Here is a 19,898-nt window from a genome sequence, read left to right on the forward strand (position 1 = left end):
AAATGCCCGTGAGTAAAAAAAGGTCACCGTGGAAAAAATCAATATTTTTTTTACTCGTAGGTCAAGTCGAAGTAGGTCAGCATGTTATTCATAGGTAATCGAGGGTAATCGAAGGGAGTCGAAGGTAGTCGTAGATAGTCTTCAACATGGTCGTATGTCGATGGAGATTGAAGGAGGTCATCTTCACTCTCCACTATTCGGTGTCCAATTTTCCTGAAGCTAGTCGAAGCTAGAAGCGAGTCTTCAACATAGTCGAAGGAGGTTGAAGGAGGTCTTCAACATGACACTTTTTCAAACTCTCCTAAACTCTTCTAAACTCGCCAATTAAGTCGCCGCAGTGGGACAGGCCCTTTACAGCACCAGAGACCCAGGTTAGATCCTGACTGCAGGTCCTGTCTGTACGGAGTTTGTACAGTCCACCTGAGACCATGTGGGTTTTCTCCGGGTGCTACGGATTCCTACCACATTCCAACAATAGGCAGGTGAGTAGATTGATTGGCTACTGTAAATTGTCCCTAGTGTATAGGATAGAACTAGTGTGCATGTAATTGCTGTTTGGCACATACATGGTTGGCCAATGGGCCTATATCCATACTGTCTCTAAACTAAACTAAATTAAACTAAAGCTGTCGGAGTTTACATAGACAGGAGAATGCAGGGACGGAATTCCTTCTGAATTTAACAGGATGTAAATTCAGCAGCCAGCATATCAAGAGATCCAATCCAATCCAATCCAACTTTATTTGTTAAGCACTTTAAAACAACCAATGTTGACCAAAGTGCTGTACAGAAGAATAAACAAGACATCATAAACAGACACCATAACAGCTCACATCAGGCGCAAAAATTACATATGAAATACAACAATAAATTAAAAGACATAAAACATGAGTAAAAATAATAGCCACGGAATAAAAGCAATCAAAAAAATAAGAAATTAAATCAAGTAAATAAATAAAGTCGACATCTTACTGGGTATCAAAGGCCACGGGGAAGAGATGGGTTTTAAGAAGTGATTTAAAAACAGACAGAGAAGAGGCCTGTTTAATGTGGAGAGGCAGATCGTTCCATAATTTGGGTGCCGACACAGCAAAGGCACGGTCCCCTCTGAGCTTCCGCTTAGTTTTAGGCCCACTCAGGAGCAGCTGATTATCTGACCTGAGAGAGCGGGCGGGTGTATAAGGGTGTAGAAGCTCAGATAGGTAGGGCTCAGATAGATCTCAGAAAATAAAGTGGCCTGCAGCCTTTAAAGTGACTCACTTGGCCCATCACATGCATAACCCTTCCAACACTGAAAGCATCTACATGAGGCACTGCCTCAAGGTGGGATCCATCATCAAAGACCCACATGATCTGGGCCATACCCACTCCTCACTGCTACTGTCAGGTAGGAGGTACAATAACCTGAAATCCCACATCACCAGGTTCAGGAACACCTACTTTCTTACAACTATCAGGTTCTGCACAATCCTAATTCTACCTCAACATGGTTCATCTCTTCCACTACCATAAATGTGCTTTCAAATTGTGTTAATACAAATGTCTTGTCCATATCACTGCACAGTTTTATTTTCATTTTCTTGTACAATTGATATCTAATGTACACGTTGTGTGTTGCCTGAGTCCATGTGCCTGTGATTTCTGGTGCTAGTAAGAATGTCATTGTACCTTGAGATTACTATGACAATAAATTCAACTTAATTTGAAGTCCAACAGCTCAGTGACCTGTGGTCAAGATAACAAACTTAAATTGATTAAGAAGGAACTGCAGATGCTGGAAAATCGAAGGTAGACAAAAATGCTGGAGAAACCCGGCGGGTGAGGCAGCATCTGTGGAACGGAGGAAATAGGCAATGTTTCGGGTTGAGACCCTTCTTCAGACTGATGTGAGGGTGGTGGGGGTGGGATGGGGGGATAGAAGAAAGGAAGAGGTGGAGACAGTGGGCTGAGTGAGAGCTGAGAAGGGGAGGAGAAAGCAGGGACTACCTGAAATTAGAGAAGCCAATGTTCATACCGCTGGGGTGTAAACTGCCCAAGCGAAATATGAGGTGCTGCTCCTCCAATTTACGGTGGGCCTCACTCTGGCCATGGAGGAGGCCCAGGACAGAAAAGTCGGATTCGGAATGGGAGGGGGAGTTGAAGTGCTGAGCCACAGGGAGATCGGGTTGGTTATTGCGAACCGAACGGAGGTATTGGGCGAAGCGATCGCCAAGCCTACACTTGGTCTCACCGATGTAGAGCAGCTGCCACCTAGAGCAGCGGATGCAATAGATGATGTTAGATGGCCCAGATCATGTGGCTCTGCCGCACAAGGAAAGATTGTTTGGGTCCTTGAATGGAGTCAAGGGGGGAGGTAAAGTGGTTGCAAGGGAAAGTGCCAGGGGTAGTTTAGGTTGAAAGGGACAAATTGACCAAGCAGTTACCGAGGGAAGCGGTCTCTGCGGAAGACAGACATGGGAGATGGGAAGATGCACCAAGGAGTTACGGAGGGAGTGGTCTCTGCGGAAAGCAGACAGGGGATTGATGATCACTGCAGGAATCAGGCTCCAGGCTCACAGAGGGCAGTGTGGGAAGAAGGGTTGGGTTTCTAAATGTTATAATTGTAATCCTCACTTCAGTCTTTGAAACCTTGAGCAGGGAAGTGGTTAAAACTCCCCGTGCAGCCTGGTTCGTGAAGAGTAGCTCATCGGACAAGGTGCCAGAGTTTTCAAATTGCATTTGTGGAATGATTTTCCAGTGTGGATTGCATCCTCAAGAAAGGAGAAAAATATTACATAGAGGATAGCAGGGTGTCTGTATTCACTGGAGTTTAGAAGGATGAGGGGGTATCTTATAGAAACATATACAATTATAAAAGGACTGGACAAGCTAGATGCAGGAAAAATGTTCCAAATGTTGGGCGAGTCCAGAACCAGGGGCCACAGTCTTAGAATAAAGGGGAGGTCATTTAAGACTGAGGTGAGAAAAAAAAATTTCAACCAGAGAGTTGTGAATTTATGGAATTCTCTGCCACAGAGGGCAGTGGAGGCCAAGTCACTGGATGGATTTAAGAGGGAGTTAGATAGAGCTCTAGGGGCTAGTGGAGTCAAGGGATGTGGGGAGAAGGCAGGCACGGGTTATTGATTGGGGACGATCAGCCATGATCACAATGAATGGCGATGCTAGCTCGAAGGGTTGAATGGCCTCCTCCTGCACCTATTTTCTATGTTCCTATGTTTCTATGTGTCAAATATTTTGATCATTGCAGAATAAAGTTCAAAATATATTTTTGGTAAGGCCTTGTTTGTGATGTTAGGTGCAGGAAAAGCAAGTATTGATTAACCTCTGGGCTTCATTGTCATTTTGGACAAGCTTATCTTCATTATATTCTGATTCTAATATCTTGACAGCAGACTAATATGATTTCTGTAACATTTATATTATTGTTCCAACAGATGTATAGAAGATGTTGGTTGGTGTTTAAGAAAGCCTCCAGCAAAGGCCCAAGAAGATTAGAGAAATTTCCCGATGAAAAGGCAGCATTTTTCCGGAACTTCCACAAGGTAAATATTCTCGACTTACTACACGTAAAATAAAAAAAATACTCGTTTAACTGTAAACCGCCAACAGCATTCATCATTTCTGAAGTTTAGGGAGGGGGAGTGGTGGGGGAGGTTGATTATGTTGACAGTTCATATTGGAAATAAAGTCAGTTAGGACCTGTGTCTAGAATAATTGATTTTCCTTTGTGTTCTTCTGCTTCTAAAACCACAATAGATTAATTTATCCCGACATATTTTAAACTGACATATGAATTTGCCTATTTATTATATCGCCTTTTATTTGACATTTAAACTTGTTGAATTGTAGCTGATTACTTGTTCTGAAAGGAAATGCCATTTAGTGCTTGTGTGTTGTGAATTATTAGGAAGAAAAGCTTTATATTCTGTGGCTTTCTGAGTTGGGGGATGAGATTGCGGTGGTTGAGTTTGAGCGGGTGCTGTTTAGTTTACAACACGGAAACAGGCCCTTTGGCCCACCGAGTCGCACCTACCACGGTCCCTGCATATTAACACTATCCTAAACACACTAAGGTCAATTTTTTACATTTACACCAATTAACCTACAAACCTGGACGTTTTTGGAGTGTGGGAGGAAACCACAGATCTGAGAAAAATCCACGCAGGTCGCGGGGAGAACTTGCAAAACTCCATTTAGACAGCACCCGCAGTCAGGATCAAACCATGGTCCCTGGCGCTGTAAGGGGGTAGATCTACCGCTAAGCCATTGTGCCGCCCATGTAGCCACTATGTAGTATCTCTGCTGCTACAGGGATTTAGTTGTGTGGTCCATGTGGTTCAGTTGTTCACCTTCAACCCATTCATCAGAAGGTTCTAGTGCATCATGAGCTATCTTGAGTATGGATGACCAAGAGGCACCCATTGCTTACCAGCATAGGAATTGGGAATAGATCTGCTGCCTCGTTGGGCTTTTTCACCTTTCAATGAGTCTGTGGCTGATCTGGTGCCTCAAGCCCATTGTCGTGCCCAAATCCGAATTCTTCTGATTACTGTAACATTACAAAAGATCCACTGGTGCCTAGGGATTGAATATACTCAATGCTTGAGTTTCAACAGCCTTTTGAGGTAAAGACTTTCAAGTCAGGAATCAAGAGTGTTTTATTGTCACGTTTCCCGAAATGGAACAATGAAATTCTTACTTGGAGCAGCACAACAGATAAGTAAACATAGTAGACACCTTAATAAACAACAAAAATAAGTTTATTATATAGAAACAAACAAACAATATAGCCCTGACAAAGACAACACCCCAAGTCCCTAGTGCAATCAAGGCATTTTATAGTTTGGAGGTTAGTTGGAGTTTGTAATGTTCAATGGCCTGATTGTTGGGAGGTAGCTACTCCTGAACCTGCACTTTACAGTTGTCAGGCTCCTGCACTTTCTTCGTGATATCAGGAGTAAAACGAGAGCATGGCCAGGGTGATATAAGGTTCTAAGACTGGATAGACTTGGTTTATACTCTCTAGAATTTAGGAGATTGAGAGGGGATCTTATAGAAACTTACAAAATTCTTAAGGGGTTGGACAGGCTAGATGCAGGAAGATTGCTCCCGATGTTGGGGAAGTCCAGGACAAGGGGTCACAGCTTAAGGATAAGGGGGAAATCCTTTAAAACCGAGATGAGAAGAACTTTTTTCACACAGAGAGTGGTGAATCTCTGGAACTCTCTGCCACAGAGGGTAGTTAAGGCCAGTTCATTGGCTATATTTAAGGGGGAGTTAGATGGGGCCCTTGTGGCTAAGGGGATCAGAGGGTATGGAGGGAAGGCAGGTACGGGATACTGAGTTGGATGATCAGCCATGATCATATTGAATGGCAGTGCAGGCTCGAAGGGCCGAACGGCCTACTCCTGCACCTAATTTCTCTGTTTCTATGTTTCTAAGAATTATAAAAATTTTCATAAAGAAAATTTTCATCATGATTTTTCTAAATGCTCTGTTATTTATCCTGATACTAGGCTCCACAAACATAGATTTAGGAAAAGATTTGGAGGGGATCTGGGGGGGATCATTTTCATGCAGGATGGTGAGTACCTGTAACACAGTATCAGAGTAAAGTGGTGGAATCAGAGTCACCGGCAGCATTTAAGAGGGGTCAAGATGAGTACTTGAATCGCCAAGAATTTGAAAGCTATGCTCCAAGCATAGAAGATGAGATTAATATGACACGGTGCCACAGATCAGTGAGGGTGGCCTGTTTCCATGTTAGGTGGCTCTGTGAATAGTTTTATGGCTCCAACGCTGCCAAATCCGCTGGGATCATCACATATTCTTCGAATTTCCAGTGCTGACAGAAACATCATTATCCGTGGCTGAAGTGCCATCAACTCCAACTGCAGACATATTGTACATTTGGGTCACCAGTTGTTGTTGAATTTTTAATGCATCTTGAGGCAGTAGAAGAAAAATAGCTGGGGGTTTGGAAAATTGGGAGTGGAAAATGTTAAGTCAATGCTTAAATCAAAATCACAACTAGTCCTGTTGATAAAAAACTCTAAATTAAATTACTCCCTTTGAATCTTTAGAGTGAGGTTGAAGTTAGGAATACATTTTGGGCATTAACATGATAATGTTTTTTTGCTGAATTGGATTGAGCTTAATCCAATTTATATATTAAAAATCTAAATTTTAAATCGAGTGCTGCAGGAAATTATTAGTATTCATTCTCTTGAGAATAAAGCTGACTGCTTTTATATTAATAGACCCCACAATATTATCCTCATTGAACACTGGCAACAGATAATTACTTAAGAATCACCCAAGGAAATTAGTTTTTATAATTTTACTTTAATAACCTTCAGGAGGTGGGAAGATCAGGCTGCTTGGGATAGTTTGGACAAAATGGAGAGTTTTAAGGGGCAATTGCAAGGGAAAAGAGATTCAGGCAGTGAATTCTCAAGGGTCTGTCCCACTTGGGCAACCTAATCCGCGAGTTCTGGCGAGTTTGTCCTCGACTCGTACTCGCAGCATGGTCGACACGAGGTGGTAGGAGGTCGTCGTAACTCTCCTTCATGCTCGAGAGTGGTCTCTGCGTACTCGAGGCCTCAGCTGGGTCGCGGCATTTTTATCAATATGTTAAAAAATGCCCCTGAGTAAAAAAGGGTCGCCTTGGAAAGCATCGATATGTTTTTACTCGTAGTAGGTCGTAGTAGGTCGTAGTAGGTCGGCATGTTAGTCGTAGGTAATCGAGGGTAGTCAAAGGTAGTCTTCATCATAGTTGAAGGGAGGTCGAAGGAGATCGAAGGAGGTCGTCTTCACTCTCCGCTATTCGGTGTCCAATTTTCCCGAAGTTAGTCGTAGCTAGTCGAAGCTGGTCTTCAACATAGTCGAATGAGGTCTTCAACATGTCATTTTTTCAAACTCCTCTAAACTCGCCAATTAGGTCGCCCAAGTGGGACAGCCCCTTAAAACTTCAGGGCTTCTGCAAAAAACATATAGGCAAGTAAAAATCCAAATAATCATAGTTAGGGGCAGAGGCATGTCATTTACCCATCTTGTCTATTTTGGTTCTTAGCAGAGCAATCCTATCCATCCTATCTGTGCCATTCCCTAGTTTTGCCCCATAGCCCTACAAAGATTATCTTTATACCACCAGGGGCGCCACACGGTTGGCAGCCCCGTCAGCAGTCTGTTTGTTTTTTTGTCTTTTTTTAATGTTTAGTGTGTTCAGTCTGTGTAAATATTCTCTGGTTTGTTTCATGTGGGGGGAGGGGAAGTGGGAGGGGGATATTTTATTTTCAGTTTCATACCTTGCCAGAGATGCGATTAATTTTCGGATCGCCTTCTCCGGTTGCTCTGCGGTCTACCATCGATGGAGCTGGAGGCCTCCTTAGACACCTTAGGCCCCACCGCGAGGCGTGGACTCGGAGTCGATCCTTTGCCTGGGATCACTCCAATCACGGCCTGCAGACTTTATATCGGGAGCTCGCAGTCTCGGGAGAAGCCATGGATGTCAGGAGCTCCAACATCGCGGAAGGTTCGACCAGCCCCGATGCAGGGTTCTATCGACCGGCGCGAGGGAGCTGACATCCCCCCCGATGCAGGAGCTGATTGCCTTGACGTGGATGACCCACCACTGGCCACGGGAGTCAAGATCATCCCGTTAACAGAGGTCTCGAGGCCCCCGACTGTGAGAGAGCAAAGGGAAGAGATTGAACTAATTTTCGCCTTCCATCACAGTGAGGAATGTGGAGGAGTCACTGTGGTGGATGTTCATGTTAAAATGTGTTTTGTGTGTTCCGTTGCTTATATTGTTGTATGACTGACCTGGCAAATGAAATTCCTCGTATGTTGCAAAACATACCTGGCTAATAAAGTATTATTGCGATTGTGATTGGGATTATCAAGTGCTTATCTATTCTGAAAACAAGGATAATTTTGTTTCCACAAACCACACTGCCAGTTTGCAAAATGTCCCTGCGTGCCATAGAATCAGAGATTGTCTCACGGATAAGAATTTTTAAATGGAGGTGTTGCGTGACAGAAGCTGATGTCGATCAGTGAGGACAGTGGCATTGGGAGAATAGGACAGGGCAAGGGAAAATGGGGGTAGCAGCATTTTGAGCTGAGCTGAAATATATATAGTTCGGTCGATGATGGTTGAAGTTGTGGACTGAGCTCTGTCAGGTTCTAAAGGTGGATGAGGGTTTGTGGGCCACCAGAGAGATTGGTGGAACAGAGGTGAAGAGGTCAATGGGAGGAGTTGGGTGGCTGAGGATTGTAAGATGGTGTTAAGGAGAAGGTGTTGCTGAAGTAACTATCAGAGACTGACCCATGTCAGTTTCCCAGTATTCCATATAACCATGTAACATATAACAATTACAGCACGGAAACAGGCCATCTCGACCCTTCTAGTCCGTGCCATCTTCCCAGTGGGAAAAGCTTATCCACATCAACTCTGTCTATCCCTCTCATCATTTTAAAAACCTCTATCAAGTCCCCCCTTAACCTTCTGCGCTCCAAAGAATAAAGCCCTAACTTGTTTAACCTTTCTCTGTAACTTAGTTGCTGAAACCCAGGCAACATTCTAGTACATCTCCTCTGTACTCTCTCTATTTTGTTGACATCCTTCCTATAATTAGGCGACCAAAATTGTACACCATACTCCAGAATTGGCCTCACCAATGCCTTGTACAATTTTAACATTACATCCCAACTTCTATACTCAATTCTCTGATTTATAAAGGCCAGCACACCAAAAGCTTTCTTTACCACCCTATCTACATGAGATTCCACTTTCAGGGAACTGTGCACAGTTATTCCCAGATCCCTCTGTTCACCTGCATTCTTCAATTCCCTACCATTTACCATGTACGTCCTGTTTTGATTCCAGCTGGAACTAGATTACGGTAGGGCTTGCAATGCTCTGACATTCTGTGAATGGTCATATCCGGGTGGACTAAGTCCCCTAGCAGGGCTCCAGGAAGGTCTACTGCATGGAGAGTGCAACCACTCGATAACCATCTGACGCAGAAAGTGCACGTATTATAGGTGACAGGAATGACTGGTTACATTTCTAGAGAAACATCTTTCCACCCATAAATAATTGCACCTGCTTCACTCTAGTGGAAAATCCATTTTGGCAAGGAAATAAAACAGTGCTATACATCCCAATGTCTAGACCTACAACTGCAAAAACAATATGGGCATTGGTACTGAATTTTCACCTGTTGATATAAATGTGTGTTGCAGAGACGATTCAAGGGGATATAGATAGATCAACTGAATGCACAATGAATGGACAGGTAGAGTGTAATGTGGAAAAAGATACAATGGCAATCATTTTTGGGTGGTGAATATGTTGAATTCATTGCCACAGAAGGCCATGGAGGCCAAGTCAATGGATATTTTTTAAAAGGCGGAGATTGACAATCTTATTTTGTGAGAGTATCAGGGATTATGGGGTGAAAGCAGGAGAATGGGGTTGAGAGGGAATGATAGAACAGCCACGATTGAATGGAAGAGTAGACTTGATGGGCTGAAGAGCCTAATTCTGCTCCTAGAACATATGAACATATATGAAGGAAAATAGGATGTTGTAAAGGATGAGGGATTGAAAGGTGTTTGTGTTTGGAAATGAATGGCTGAAAGTTAACATGCAGGTATAGCAAGCAATTAGGAATATAAATGGTATCTGGCAAAAAGGGTTTGAGCACAGGACGAAAGTCATCTTATTGTTGCGACCACAGCTGGAATAGTTGGTCTCCCTTCCAGAGGAAAGGACATACTTGTGATAGAGGGTGTTCAGCAAAAAATAATCGCGCTGCTTCCTGTGATGGCGAGGAGCAATGAAGTAAACTGGGTCTTTACTCTCGTGAGTTGAAAACACGACGAGGTGATCTCACAGGAACATTATTAGCGTTAAGGCCCTGTCCCACTTACGTGTCCTTGGCACGCAAATTATGCGACCTCGTGGGCGCTTTGAGGCGCACGGGCATCATATTGCCGCGCGGGGCTGGTCCCACTGAGAAGCGCGGAGGAGTATGTAGTTGCGCGCAACATCGCGCGGGGCTCCGAAATTTTTGTAGCGAACAAAATCTTCGCGCGCCAACGGCCTGTCGCGGAACTGACGGGCAAAGTGGGACAGGCCCAAGACCCTGGCGCAACACAACGTCTCACCTCCAACAGCAGCAGAAGCAGGCAAACGATCGCCAAACTCGGCCTGGGGCTCACGGCCGTTGCGGTCCGGATCCGCCCCCACTTCTACTCCCAGAGCGGGGCCAAGAAAATTGAAGATGGACACAAAATGCAGGAGTAACTCAGCGGGACCGGCAGCATCTCTGGACAGAAGCAATGGGTGACTTTTTGGGTCTAGACCCTTCTTCAGACTGAAGAAGTATCTCGAACCGAAACATCATCCGTTCCTTCTCTCCAGAGATACTGCCGGTCCCGCTGAGTTACTCCAGTATTTTGTGTCTATCTTCAAATGACGTCACTCGCTCCAGATGGCTGAGCATACGCATGAAATCGCGCGTGACCTTTGCGGGACCGTTGTGGCTCAACAAGATCACGAGGTCGCGTAATTTGCTGCCAAGGACACGTAAGTGGGACAGGCCCATTAGTTGTTACATATTCACTCTCTAGTAACACTGGCCTCCGTACCTGGCATTTCCAGCTGTACGTCCATCAGTCTTATTCTGATGGGCTGGACTCCCTAAATCAACACCCCAATATACTGAGATGGAACCAGTGTGTGGTCTTGCCCTATGATGTACTGGTTCCATTGTCATCCTGTATCCCAGTTTTATTTTGCTCCAGATCATCTGAAGAGCCCTCCTCCGTTTCCCTTCTCTATTGCTGTATCTAAACTGGTGATTGAATGAAAGCACCAATGAATACATCCGTGTGTCCCTTTCTCAAGCATCAGGGAGCTTTTAAGGTGATGGGGATGGCGTGATGTGGCTGGTGAAATTTACAGTCGGCATGCAGAGTAGGCAGAATGAGACAGAATCCTAGGGGCATTTGAATAATTCAGGGGCTCGTTTGAGGACTAAAGTCTTAAAATCAGAGAACCATACAACATGGAAATAGTAAGTAAGTAAGTACGTAAGTAAGTAAAGGGTCTGTCCCACGAGCATGCGAATGCATGCGGCAAGCACGACCTAACGTGGTCGCTTGAGCCGTACGGCCTCGCGGGGCCGGTCCCACTTCGATCGCCGGAGCCGTATGGAGTTGTGCGGGGCTTGTCCCGACATCACGCGGGGCTCCGAAAAACTGACATTGTCCAAAAATTCCGTGCGCAGCGGCCTGCCGGCCCGCAGCCGCATTGAGGCCGTACGCACCGCCTCTACGGGTGTACGCAGCGTCTTGACGCCGTACGCAGCGTCTTGACAGCGTACGTCTAGCACGAACATCTCGCGGACTTCGCTCGAACTTCACGTCAACTCGTACGGGATCACTCGACCTCCGCGCGGCTCCCGCTTCCAGTTTGGTCGCGCTCGCCGCATGCAGTCGCATGCTCCTGGGACAGGCCCTTAAGTAAGTAAGTAAGTAAGTTTATTGGCCAAGTATTCACATACATGGAAATAAGCCCTTCTACACGCAGTCCACACAAACAAGCAAGTGCACATTTACTCCAATCCAACACTAATCTCATTTTATTCTCCCCACATTTCCATCAGCTGTCTCTGGATTCTGCCAATCACCCACACACGTGACAATTTAATCTGACAGATTTACCCACCGATCCGCAAATATTTGGGAGGAAACCAAAGCACTTGGAGGAAACCGATCACAGGGCGAACATGCTAACTCCACACAGTCAGCACAGGGGAGTCTGTATTGAACCGGGATCTCTGGAGCTGTGAGACAGCAACTCTGATTGCTGCACCACTTCTGACTTTACAGATCGATCTCTCGGTAACCTCGTTCCATCAGCAGCGCATCATTTTCATCGAGAGCTTTCTGTGCCCTTAGATGAATAGATTTTCCATCCCCCCCTCACTGTCTGCATTGACTCTCCAAAGTTAAGCGTGAAGATCTGGATCCCCCCATCAACATTGTGTTTCCAGGCATTATATCCTTTTGAGAATGTTTCTCTGATCTCAATGGGCATGTTGCCATCTAATTTAAAATGTTCTGGTTTTTGGCTTTGATTTTCCCACCCCTCCCTGTCTCCCAACTGAAAATATACTCAATGGACAGTGTGATAGAAACATAGAAAATAGGTGCAGGAGGAGGCCAATCGGCCATTCGCCATCCCAGGGATTCGGCCAGCACCGCCATTCATTGTGATCATGGCTGATCGTCCCCTATCAATAACCCGTTCCTTCCTTCTCCCCATATCCCTTGACTCCACTAGCCCCTTTCCCTCTGTGGCAGGGAATTGCATGAATAGATTTTCCATCCCCCCCCCCTGTGGACCCTGGTTCTGGATTCGCCCAACATTGGGAACATTTTTCCTGCATCCAGCTTGGCCACTCTATGTTTCAATAAGTTAAACTCCAGTGAATACAAGCCTAGTCTTTTCAATCCCCCTCATATGACATTGTGCCATCCCAGGGATTATCTCGTCCTTTTGAGAAATTAGGATGTTTCTACACAATACTCCAGATGTGGTCTCACCAGAGCCCTCAGAAGAACCTCTTTACTCCTATACTGAAATCCTCTTGTTATGAAGGCCATTCTAATTTGCTGTACCTGTAAGCCACCTTTCAGTGACCGGTGTACAAGGATGCCCAGGTCTCGCTGCACCTCCCCCTTACCTAACCTAACCCCATTGAGATAATAATCTGCCCCCTGGTTTTTGCCATCCAAAGTGGATAACTAATTTCCCATCTGCCACGCATCTGCCCACTCACTCAACCTGTCCAGGTCACCCTGCAACTCCTTTAGATGGTTTGATTATTCCAACACTGAGCCTGTACACTGTCTCATTCAACTCCTCTCAACACCAGCTCCTTTGAGACATTTCTAGTCTTCTCCAAGTCTTTATCGATTTAAAAACTACAAGGAAATATACTCAACAATGGACCATTAGTTCAGTGTGTTTATAGAAACATAGAAAATAGGTGCAGGAGGAGGCCAATCGGCCATTCGCCATCCCAGGGATTCGGCACCACCGCCATTCATTGTGATCATGGCTGATCGTCCCCTATCAATAACCCGTGCCTGCCTTCTCCCCATATCCCTTGACTCCACTAGCCCCTAGAGCTCTATCTAACTCTTAAATCCATCCTGGACTTGGCCTCCACTGCCCTCTGTGGCAGGGAATTCCATAAATTCACAACTCTCTGGGTGAAAAATGTTTTTTCTCACATCAGTCTTAAATGACCTCCCCTTTATTCTAAGACTGTGGCCCCTGGTTCTGGACTTCGCCCAACATTGGGACCATTTTTCCTGCATCCAGCTTGGCCAGTCCTTTTATAATTTTATATGTTTCAATAAGATCCCCCCTCATCCTTCTAAACTCCAGTGAATACAAGCCTAGTCTTTTCAATCTTTCCTCATATGACAGTCCCGCCATCCCAGGGATCAATCTCGTGAACCTACGCTGCACTGCCTCAATCACAAGGATGTCCTTCCTCAAATTAGAAACAGACCAAAACTGTACACAATACTCCAGATGTGGTCCCACCAGAGCCCTATACAACTGCAGAAGAACCTCTTTACTCCTATACTGAAATCCTCTTGTTATGAAGGCCAAATGGGATTCCATTATTAGCTTTCTTTCACTGCCTGCTGTACCTGCATGCCAGCTTTCAGTGACCGGTGTACAAGGATGCCCAGGTCTCGCTGCACCTCCCCCTTACCTAACCTAACCCCATTGAGATAATAATCTGCCCCCTGGTTTTTGCCACCAAAGTGGATAACCTCACATTTATCTATATTATACTGCATCTGCCACGCATCTGCCCACTCACTCAACCTGTCCAGGTCACCCTGCAACCTCCTAACATCCTCTTCACAGTTAGATGGTTAGATATTGTGATTATTCCAACACTGAGCAAACTGTACACTGTCTCATTCAATTCCTCTCAACACCAGCTCCTTTGAGACATTTCTAGTCTTTTCATTTCAAGTCTTTATCGATTTAAAACCTACAAGGTGATGAATTATACATCTCAATAGCTCTCTGTACACAATGAAAATGTCCTCCCTGCACCATTAGTTCTCTGCTTAGTTGCACCTTACGAGTTGCAGGCCCCCCCACCTGCAGAAGTGGGATTGTTTAATGTAAGTTATCAATTTCCCTCATAAATTCCAATACAGTCCTGACCCTAATGAGAAGGCAGCGAGTCCTGAAGTTCACATGTGCCTGAAAATAGCCGTGCACATAAAGGGGCGTGGATTGCCTGTAGATGCTGAGATTCTGCCACTGTTGGTGACTTCACATTGTAATGACCTGAATCATTGCTATGTGCAGCCACCAACAGTTTTAGCATCTCAGCATCTACATGCACCAGTATGTGCAGTCCATGCCCCTTTCTTTGCACGCCTAATTACAGGCAATGTGAACTTCAGGATGCAATTCCTTCTGAATAGGGATAGGACCATATTGGAAATTATGAGGGATATTAATAACTTACTTTAAGCGATGCAAAACTAGAACCAATGGTGCAGGGAGGAAACTTTTGGTGCGTACGGAGATTCATTGAGATCTATCAATCAATCAATCAACCTTTATTGTCATCTTGCAAAGCAACAGACGTGCAGTGCAAAATGAGAAGACGTTTCCCAGTGAATACCGGAGCATCGCACATGAAACTTAAAACATTTACACACATAATAACAATAAAAATCAAGCCAGTCCCTACTTTAAATACTATTGTCTAGGGGCTGAAGTTAGACCCATGGGCAATCTCTATACTACCACAGCTGCCTCAACCAGCTAAACAGTATAATATAAGCATCTTTAATATCAATGCTTGCTAAAAGCCCTTGGAGATCAGTTGTCTGACAGTAACAAACATTCCATCTTGAAATGTACATTCAAAAACTAGTCATGATAAATGATGTCGACACCATCTTTTTTGCAGCTGATTTTCGATACAAATGGGTTCATGTGGTCTTTTTGATGACCCCCTTTGTGATAAGCATCACCAGTTTTGCTTGTCCCTCCCGCTTTTCTTCCTCGGAGGGAGTAAGTTCCCTTAGGGGCCAACGCTGAACTGGCGTTAAAATCTCTGATATAACTGAATTTTGTATCCACTAATGTTGTTGAGTATATACTTGTTACTCGTGACATTACCCCATGCTTCTTTAAACAAGTGTAATCGCCCCCTGTTAGTAGAGCACCCTTGTTCTCATTTTCCCTGGGGCCTGCTCTGGGTCCTGGCCTGAAAGGCTTACAGGATTGGCATGCAGGCCCCGAGCTTTCACCAGTACCATAAGGTATACCCAGGGTGGATGCATTAGAGGTACTGCTGACTGGTTTACTTTGGTATTCCAGACCCTGCTTACCCCGATATTTTTGACACGTCGTCCAGTTTTTAAAAAAACTTTGTTTGAAGAAGGGTCTCGGCCCGAAACGTTGACTATTTCCTTCGCTTGATGGGCTGCAACGCTGAGAGCGGCCTCCAAAAGGCTTGATCACGGACCGGCTGTCTGGCTCTGTTGTGCCGGCGTTCTCACAGTCACCGTCGCGGAAGGCTGGCCATAACTTCCAGAGTTGCGGGGCACTGAGAACGGTGGTGGCTAAGTGTTTGTTTCGAATTCTCACGAGTGTGATTTTGGTTGACGCAGAACTGCTGTGGCCCGACCTCCGGAGATGGAAGAGCGGAATGATAGCCGACATCAGGCATATCAAATTCATTTTTGAATATTGGGTTTTTTTGACGGCGATGCTCAATGTATCCCCCAATAATGGTGGGCACTTTGAGTAATGGAATTTAGGGGAGGCGTGATTTCCAGGGCTCCCGCAACCTGTCGACTTCTTTGAAAAGAACAGGTAGTAAGCGGGGTCAGTCGAGACTGAGATTTATCTCGCTAGTGGGGAAGCCACATACAGCACCCCAGCAGCCCGCGCCTGTACCTCAAGCTACTCCCGTGTTGTTCAGCCAGGGACCCCTCTGACCAGCCCAGCTCTGGTCCCATCAATCCCTCGACAAGGGAGCTGGCCATCAATAGTACCTGGAGTGGGACCTGTGATCTCCCTTGGCAGTTTTTTCTGGAGTTTTTAGCTTATGAATCCTCTGGCTTGGGGAAATCGACATTCTTGTTGTTTTGTTTGAAGTGCGATCCAGCCGGTCTGTCTCCAGCCTGAGGTTTGGTCTTACCTTTGTTAGAGGCTGTCTGCCGTTTTCGGGGGGGGGGGGGGGTCTCCTTGTCAGGAGTCTGCAGGGGTGAGAGGTTTTTAAATTTTTTTCGCTGCTGTTAGTCAACAGCTGTTCGGACCGGGCATCAGCAGCAGCACCCGTGTATGGATCCGCAGCTTGTGCGGTAAATTATGTTGTCGGCTCCTTCGGGTCTGGAGTCGAACGGGGGCCGCTTCCCTCTGCTGCTTTGCTCCCCCTGGAGCAAAAAACACAAGGAAAAGACTGACTTTAGTCTGAAGGTAAGTACTTACCTTTCGTTTGGACCTCAAGGGGTCCAAATGACAAATAAATTGTATCTTGTTTCTTGTATCTTCTTCACGGAATCACTCACGTGACTCCGAAGTAAAATCAGGTGGAGTGACTGTTTAGCAGCCTCACAGCCTGTGGCAGGAAGCCGTTTAGCAGTCTTGTAGTCCGGGCTTTGATGCTTCGATATCTCTTGCCTGATGGCAGGAGCTCCAGGTGTGGGTGGAGGGGGTGCAGTTTGTCCTTAGCAATTCTCAGAGCTTTTTTCAGACAGTGGCTCTGGAACAGTTCTTGTACCGAGGGTAGGGAGACGCCAATGATACTCTCTGCTCCCCTCACTACCCTCTGGAGTGCCTTCCTGTCCGAGCAGTTGCAGTTGGAGTTCCACGTATTCATGCAGTACGTGAGTACAGACTCCACCGTGCCCCTGTAAAGAGTCCTGAGGATGTAGGTGGGGAGTGAGGCCTGTTTGAGTTTCCTCAGGAAGTGCAGTTGCTGATGGGCCCGTTTGACGGTCCCAGTGGTGTTCCTGGACCAGGTGCGACTGTCTGTGATTTGCACTCCGAGGAACTTTATGTTCTCCACTCTCTCCACCGTGGTGCCACTGATGTTGAGGGGTGTGTTTTTTGGCTGCACCCTCCTGAAGCCGACAATCATCTCCTTTGTTTTGTAGACGTTTAATGTTAAAGTGTTGCTGCCGCACCAGTCCACTAGTTGTTTTACTTCCTCCCTGTACATTGATTCATCATCTCCGCTGAGGAATCTATAATGCCTCACCAAAAAAAACAGTGGTGAATCCATCCATTGAGGTTTTAAATCCATAATACAAATATGTCAAAGGAACTGGGGTTGAGAAGAGTGGAGTGAGACAGTGCACAGATTGCTCAAAGTGTTGGAATATGCACAATGTCTTCCTGACGCTTCAGTCCGATAAACATCCATCCACATATCTCCTGATTGACTGAAGAAGGGTTTCGGCCCAAAACGTTGCCTATTCCCTTCACTTCATAGATGCTGCCTCACCCGCTGAGTTTCTCCAGCATTTTTGTCCACCTTCTCCTGATTGACCATTGCTTCTACGAATCCCTTGGAAGAAATGTTGAGGCTTTTTAAAATAGTTTTCAAAGGCAGCCAAGAAAACACAAGGATTTCCTCATTGTTCTTTAGTTGTCGTGATCTTTAGTTCTGGTAAAAGAGCAGAGAGAGTCTTTACCTTCTGAACTCCAAGAAAATATGTCAGGGGCATGTTATTGAGAATGATCGTATTCAGCCTTGTCCTTGAACCTTGTCTTTTGTCTGTAAACCACAATATTTCTGCTAGTGATCCTTCATCCTTCTTTAGTGTGTGGCACAGAGGTGCAGCGGTAGAGTTGCCACCTTAAGGGCCTGTCCCACTTGGGTGACATTTAGGCGACATTAATAACCCATTATTTGTTATTTGCACTTTATCAGTTTATTTATTCATGTGTTTTATAGTCAATGCCTATTATGTTCTGTTGTGCTGATGCAAAGCAAAAATGTCATTGTCCTGTCAGGGACACATGACAATAAACTTGAACTTGAACTGTGTAGCATCAGTGACTGACTCCCGTAAAACCGTCAAGTTACACGACATACACGTGGACGAATGCTGTCATGTGGGTGATGCCCGGTTAGGGTTGAGGCTGTAAAATATTCTTCCTTCAATGCATGGATTTTAAGCATTAATATATTAAATCAATTATACAATAAAATCAATTGTGCAAATGAAAAGATGTCTGAGTAGTTCCGTTTTATTTATTGATGTGTTGGTCCACTTCCATATCCCATCACCAGGGATGGATACAGTGAGTGTAGACTGAACTCCACTCTCCTCTTTTCCCCCCTCCGCCCCCCATGCCTCCTTCTACACTCCCCCCTACCTTTCTCCCCTCCCCTCTCCCCGCCTTCTTCCCTTCCCCCCTCTTCCTCCCTTCTCCCCTTATCCACTCTTCCCCCCCTCATATCCCCTTCTGCCCCTCCCCCTCCCCTTCTCCATTCCCTCCACCCATTTCTCCCCACACACCCCCTTTCCCCGATGCCCCCCCCCCATTGTGGACCAAGCCTGCGACCAGCGTACCGCCGCTCACTATCCCACACACGCTAGGGACAATGTATACAAACCTGTACGCCTTTGGAGTGCGGGAGGAAACCCAACCGCTAACCCCAGCCCTAGACCTAGACCTAGACCTAGACCTAGACCTAACCCTAACCCTATCTCTAACCCTAACTGTAACCCTAACCCTATCTCTAACCCTAACTGTAACCCTAACCCTAACCCTAACCCTAACCCTAACCCTATCTCTAACCCTAACTGTAACCGTAACCCTAACACTAACCTTAACCCTAACCCTAACCCTAACCCTAGCCCTAGCCCTAACGCAAACACTAGCCCTAACCCTAACCCTAACACTAGGTTGATAGGCTTGGTATAAGTATAAATTGTCCCTAGGCGGCGTGTGTGGGATAGTGTGCGGGGGGGGGTCGCTGGTTGGTGCGGACTCGGTGGGCCAAAGGGCACTGTATCTCTGAACTAAATGTGACTCAGGGGGCCCAGGGGTTGGACTCCAACCCCCAATGTTCTGCCTGCTCCTCATGGGAACTAAACATTGGTCACGAGTTGTCCCAGAGGCAGATCTCTCTTCCAATGGTCTCTCCAAACCCCTAGAGGCAGCGGGCTTTTCAACTGGGTACAGGCAATGTTGTCAATGTACCAGTGCCACCCACCTGCTCTGGCCACTGAGTCTAAATACCCACCACCCATGCTGAAGCAAGGCGAGGGGGCGAGGGTAGGGGGGGTAGGGGTGTTGGTCCCAAAGCCTGCATTTATCCCATAGTCAAGGTTACTAAAACAGATGATGTGGCCGTTGTGCAGCTAGATTAGTGGGCATCGGGGAAAGTGAGGGGGGTGGGAGGCTGGTGGAAAATGGAAGATGGGAGGGAGCGGGGGAGAAGGGAATGTGAGGGGAGGGGGTAGTGGATAAGGGGGAGAAGAGTGGAGCAGGGAGGAGGGAGAGGGGAAAGGAAAGAAGGGGGAGAGGGGAGGGGAGAAGGGTAGGGGAGTGGAGAAGGAGGGATTGGGGCGGGAGGGGGTAAGAGGGGAGAGAGGGGAGTTCAGTCTACGACATGATGAGAGCCCCAAATGTCGGCCCATGATTTTGAACATTCCAAAATCCTTGAGGGACGGGGAATCCGCGCGTCACTGCATGCGTCACCACGCGCCTCACCACGCGCCACGCCACGACAACCTCTTTTTCAGCTGTCGCCTAAACGTCGCCCAAATGAAGCCCAAGTGGGACAGGCCCTTTACAGCACCAGAGA

The 19,898-nt window shown here is 46.2% G+C and overlaps 1 protein-coding gene across 2 annotated transcripts in view; it reads left to right on the plus strand.

Moving 5' to 3' along the window:
* Positions 1-19,898, plus strand: part of dok6 (docking protein 6) — a 479,143-nt gene that overhangs the window by 231,200 nt on the left and 228,045 nt on the right. For both annotated transcript variants that reach the window (XM_055634869.1, XM_055634870.1), the window contains exon 2: positions 3,435-3,542. In XM_055634869.1, the coding sequence (XP_055490844.1) occupies positions 3,435-3,542 (108 nt within the window). The remainder of the gene's footprint in view (positions 1-3,434; positions 3,543-19,898) is intronic.

This window comes from Leucoraja erinacea, chromosome 4 (genome assembly GCF_028641065.1).
Source record: "Leucoraja erinacea ecotype New England chromosome 4, Leri_hhj_1, whole genome shotgun sequence".
NCBI classification, from domain to species: Eukaryota; Metazoa; Chordata; class Chondrichthyes; order Rajiformes; family Rajidae; genus Leucoraja; species Leucoraja erinaceus.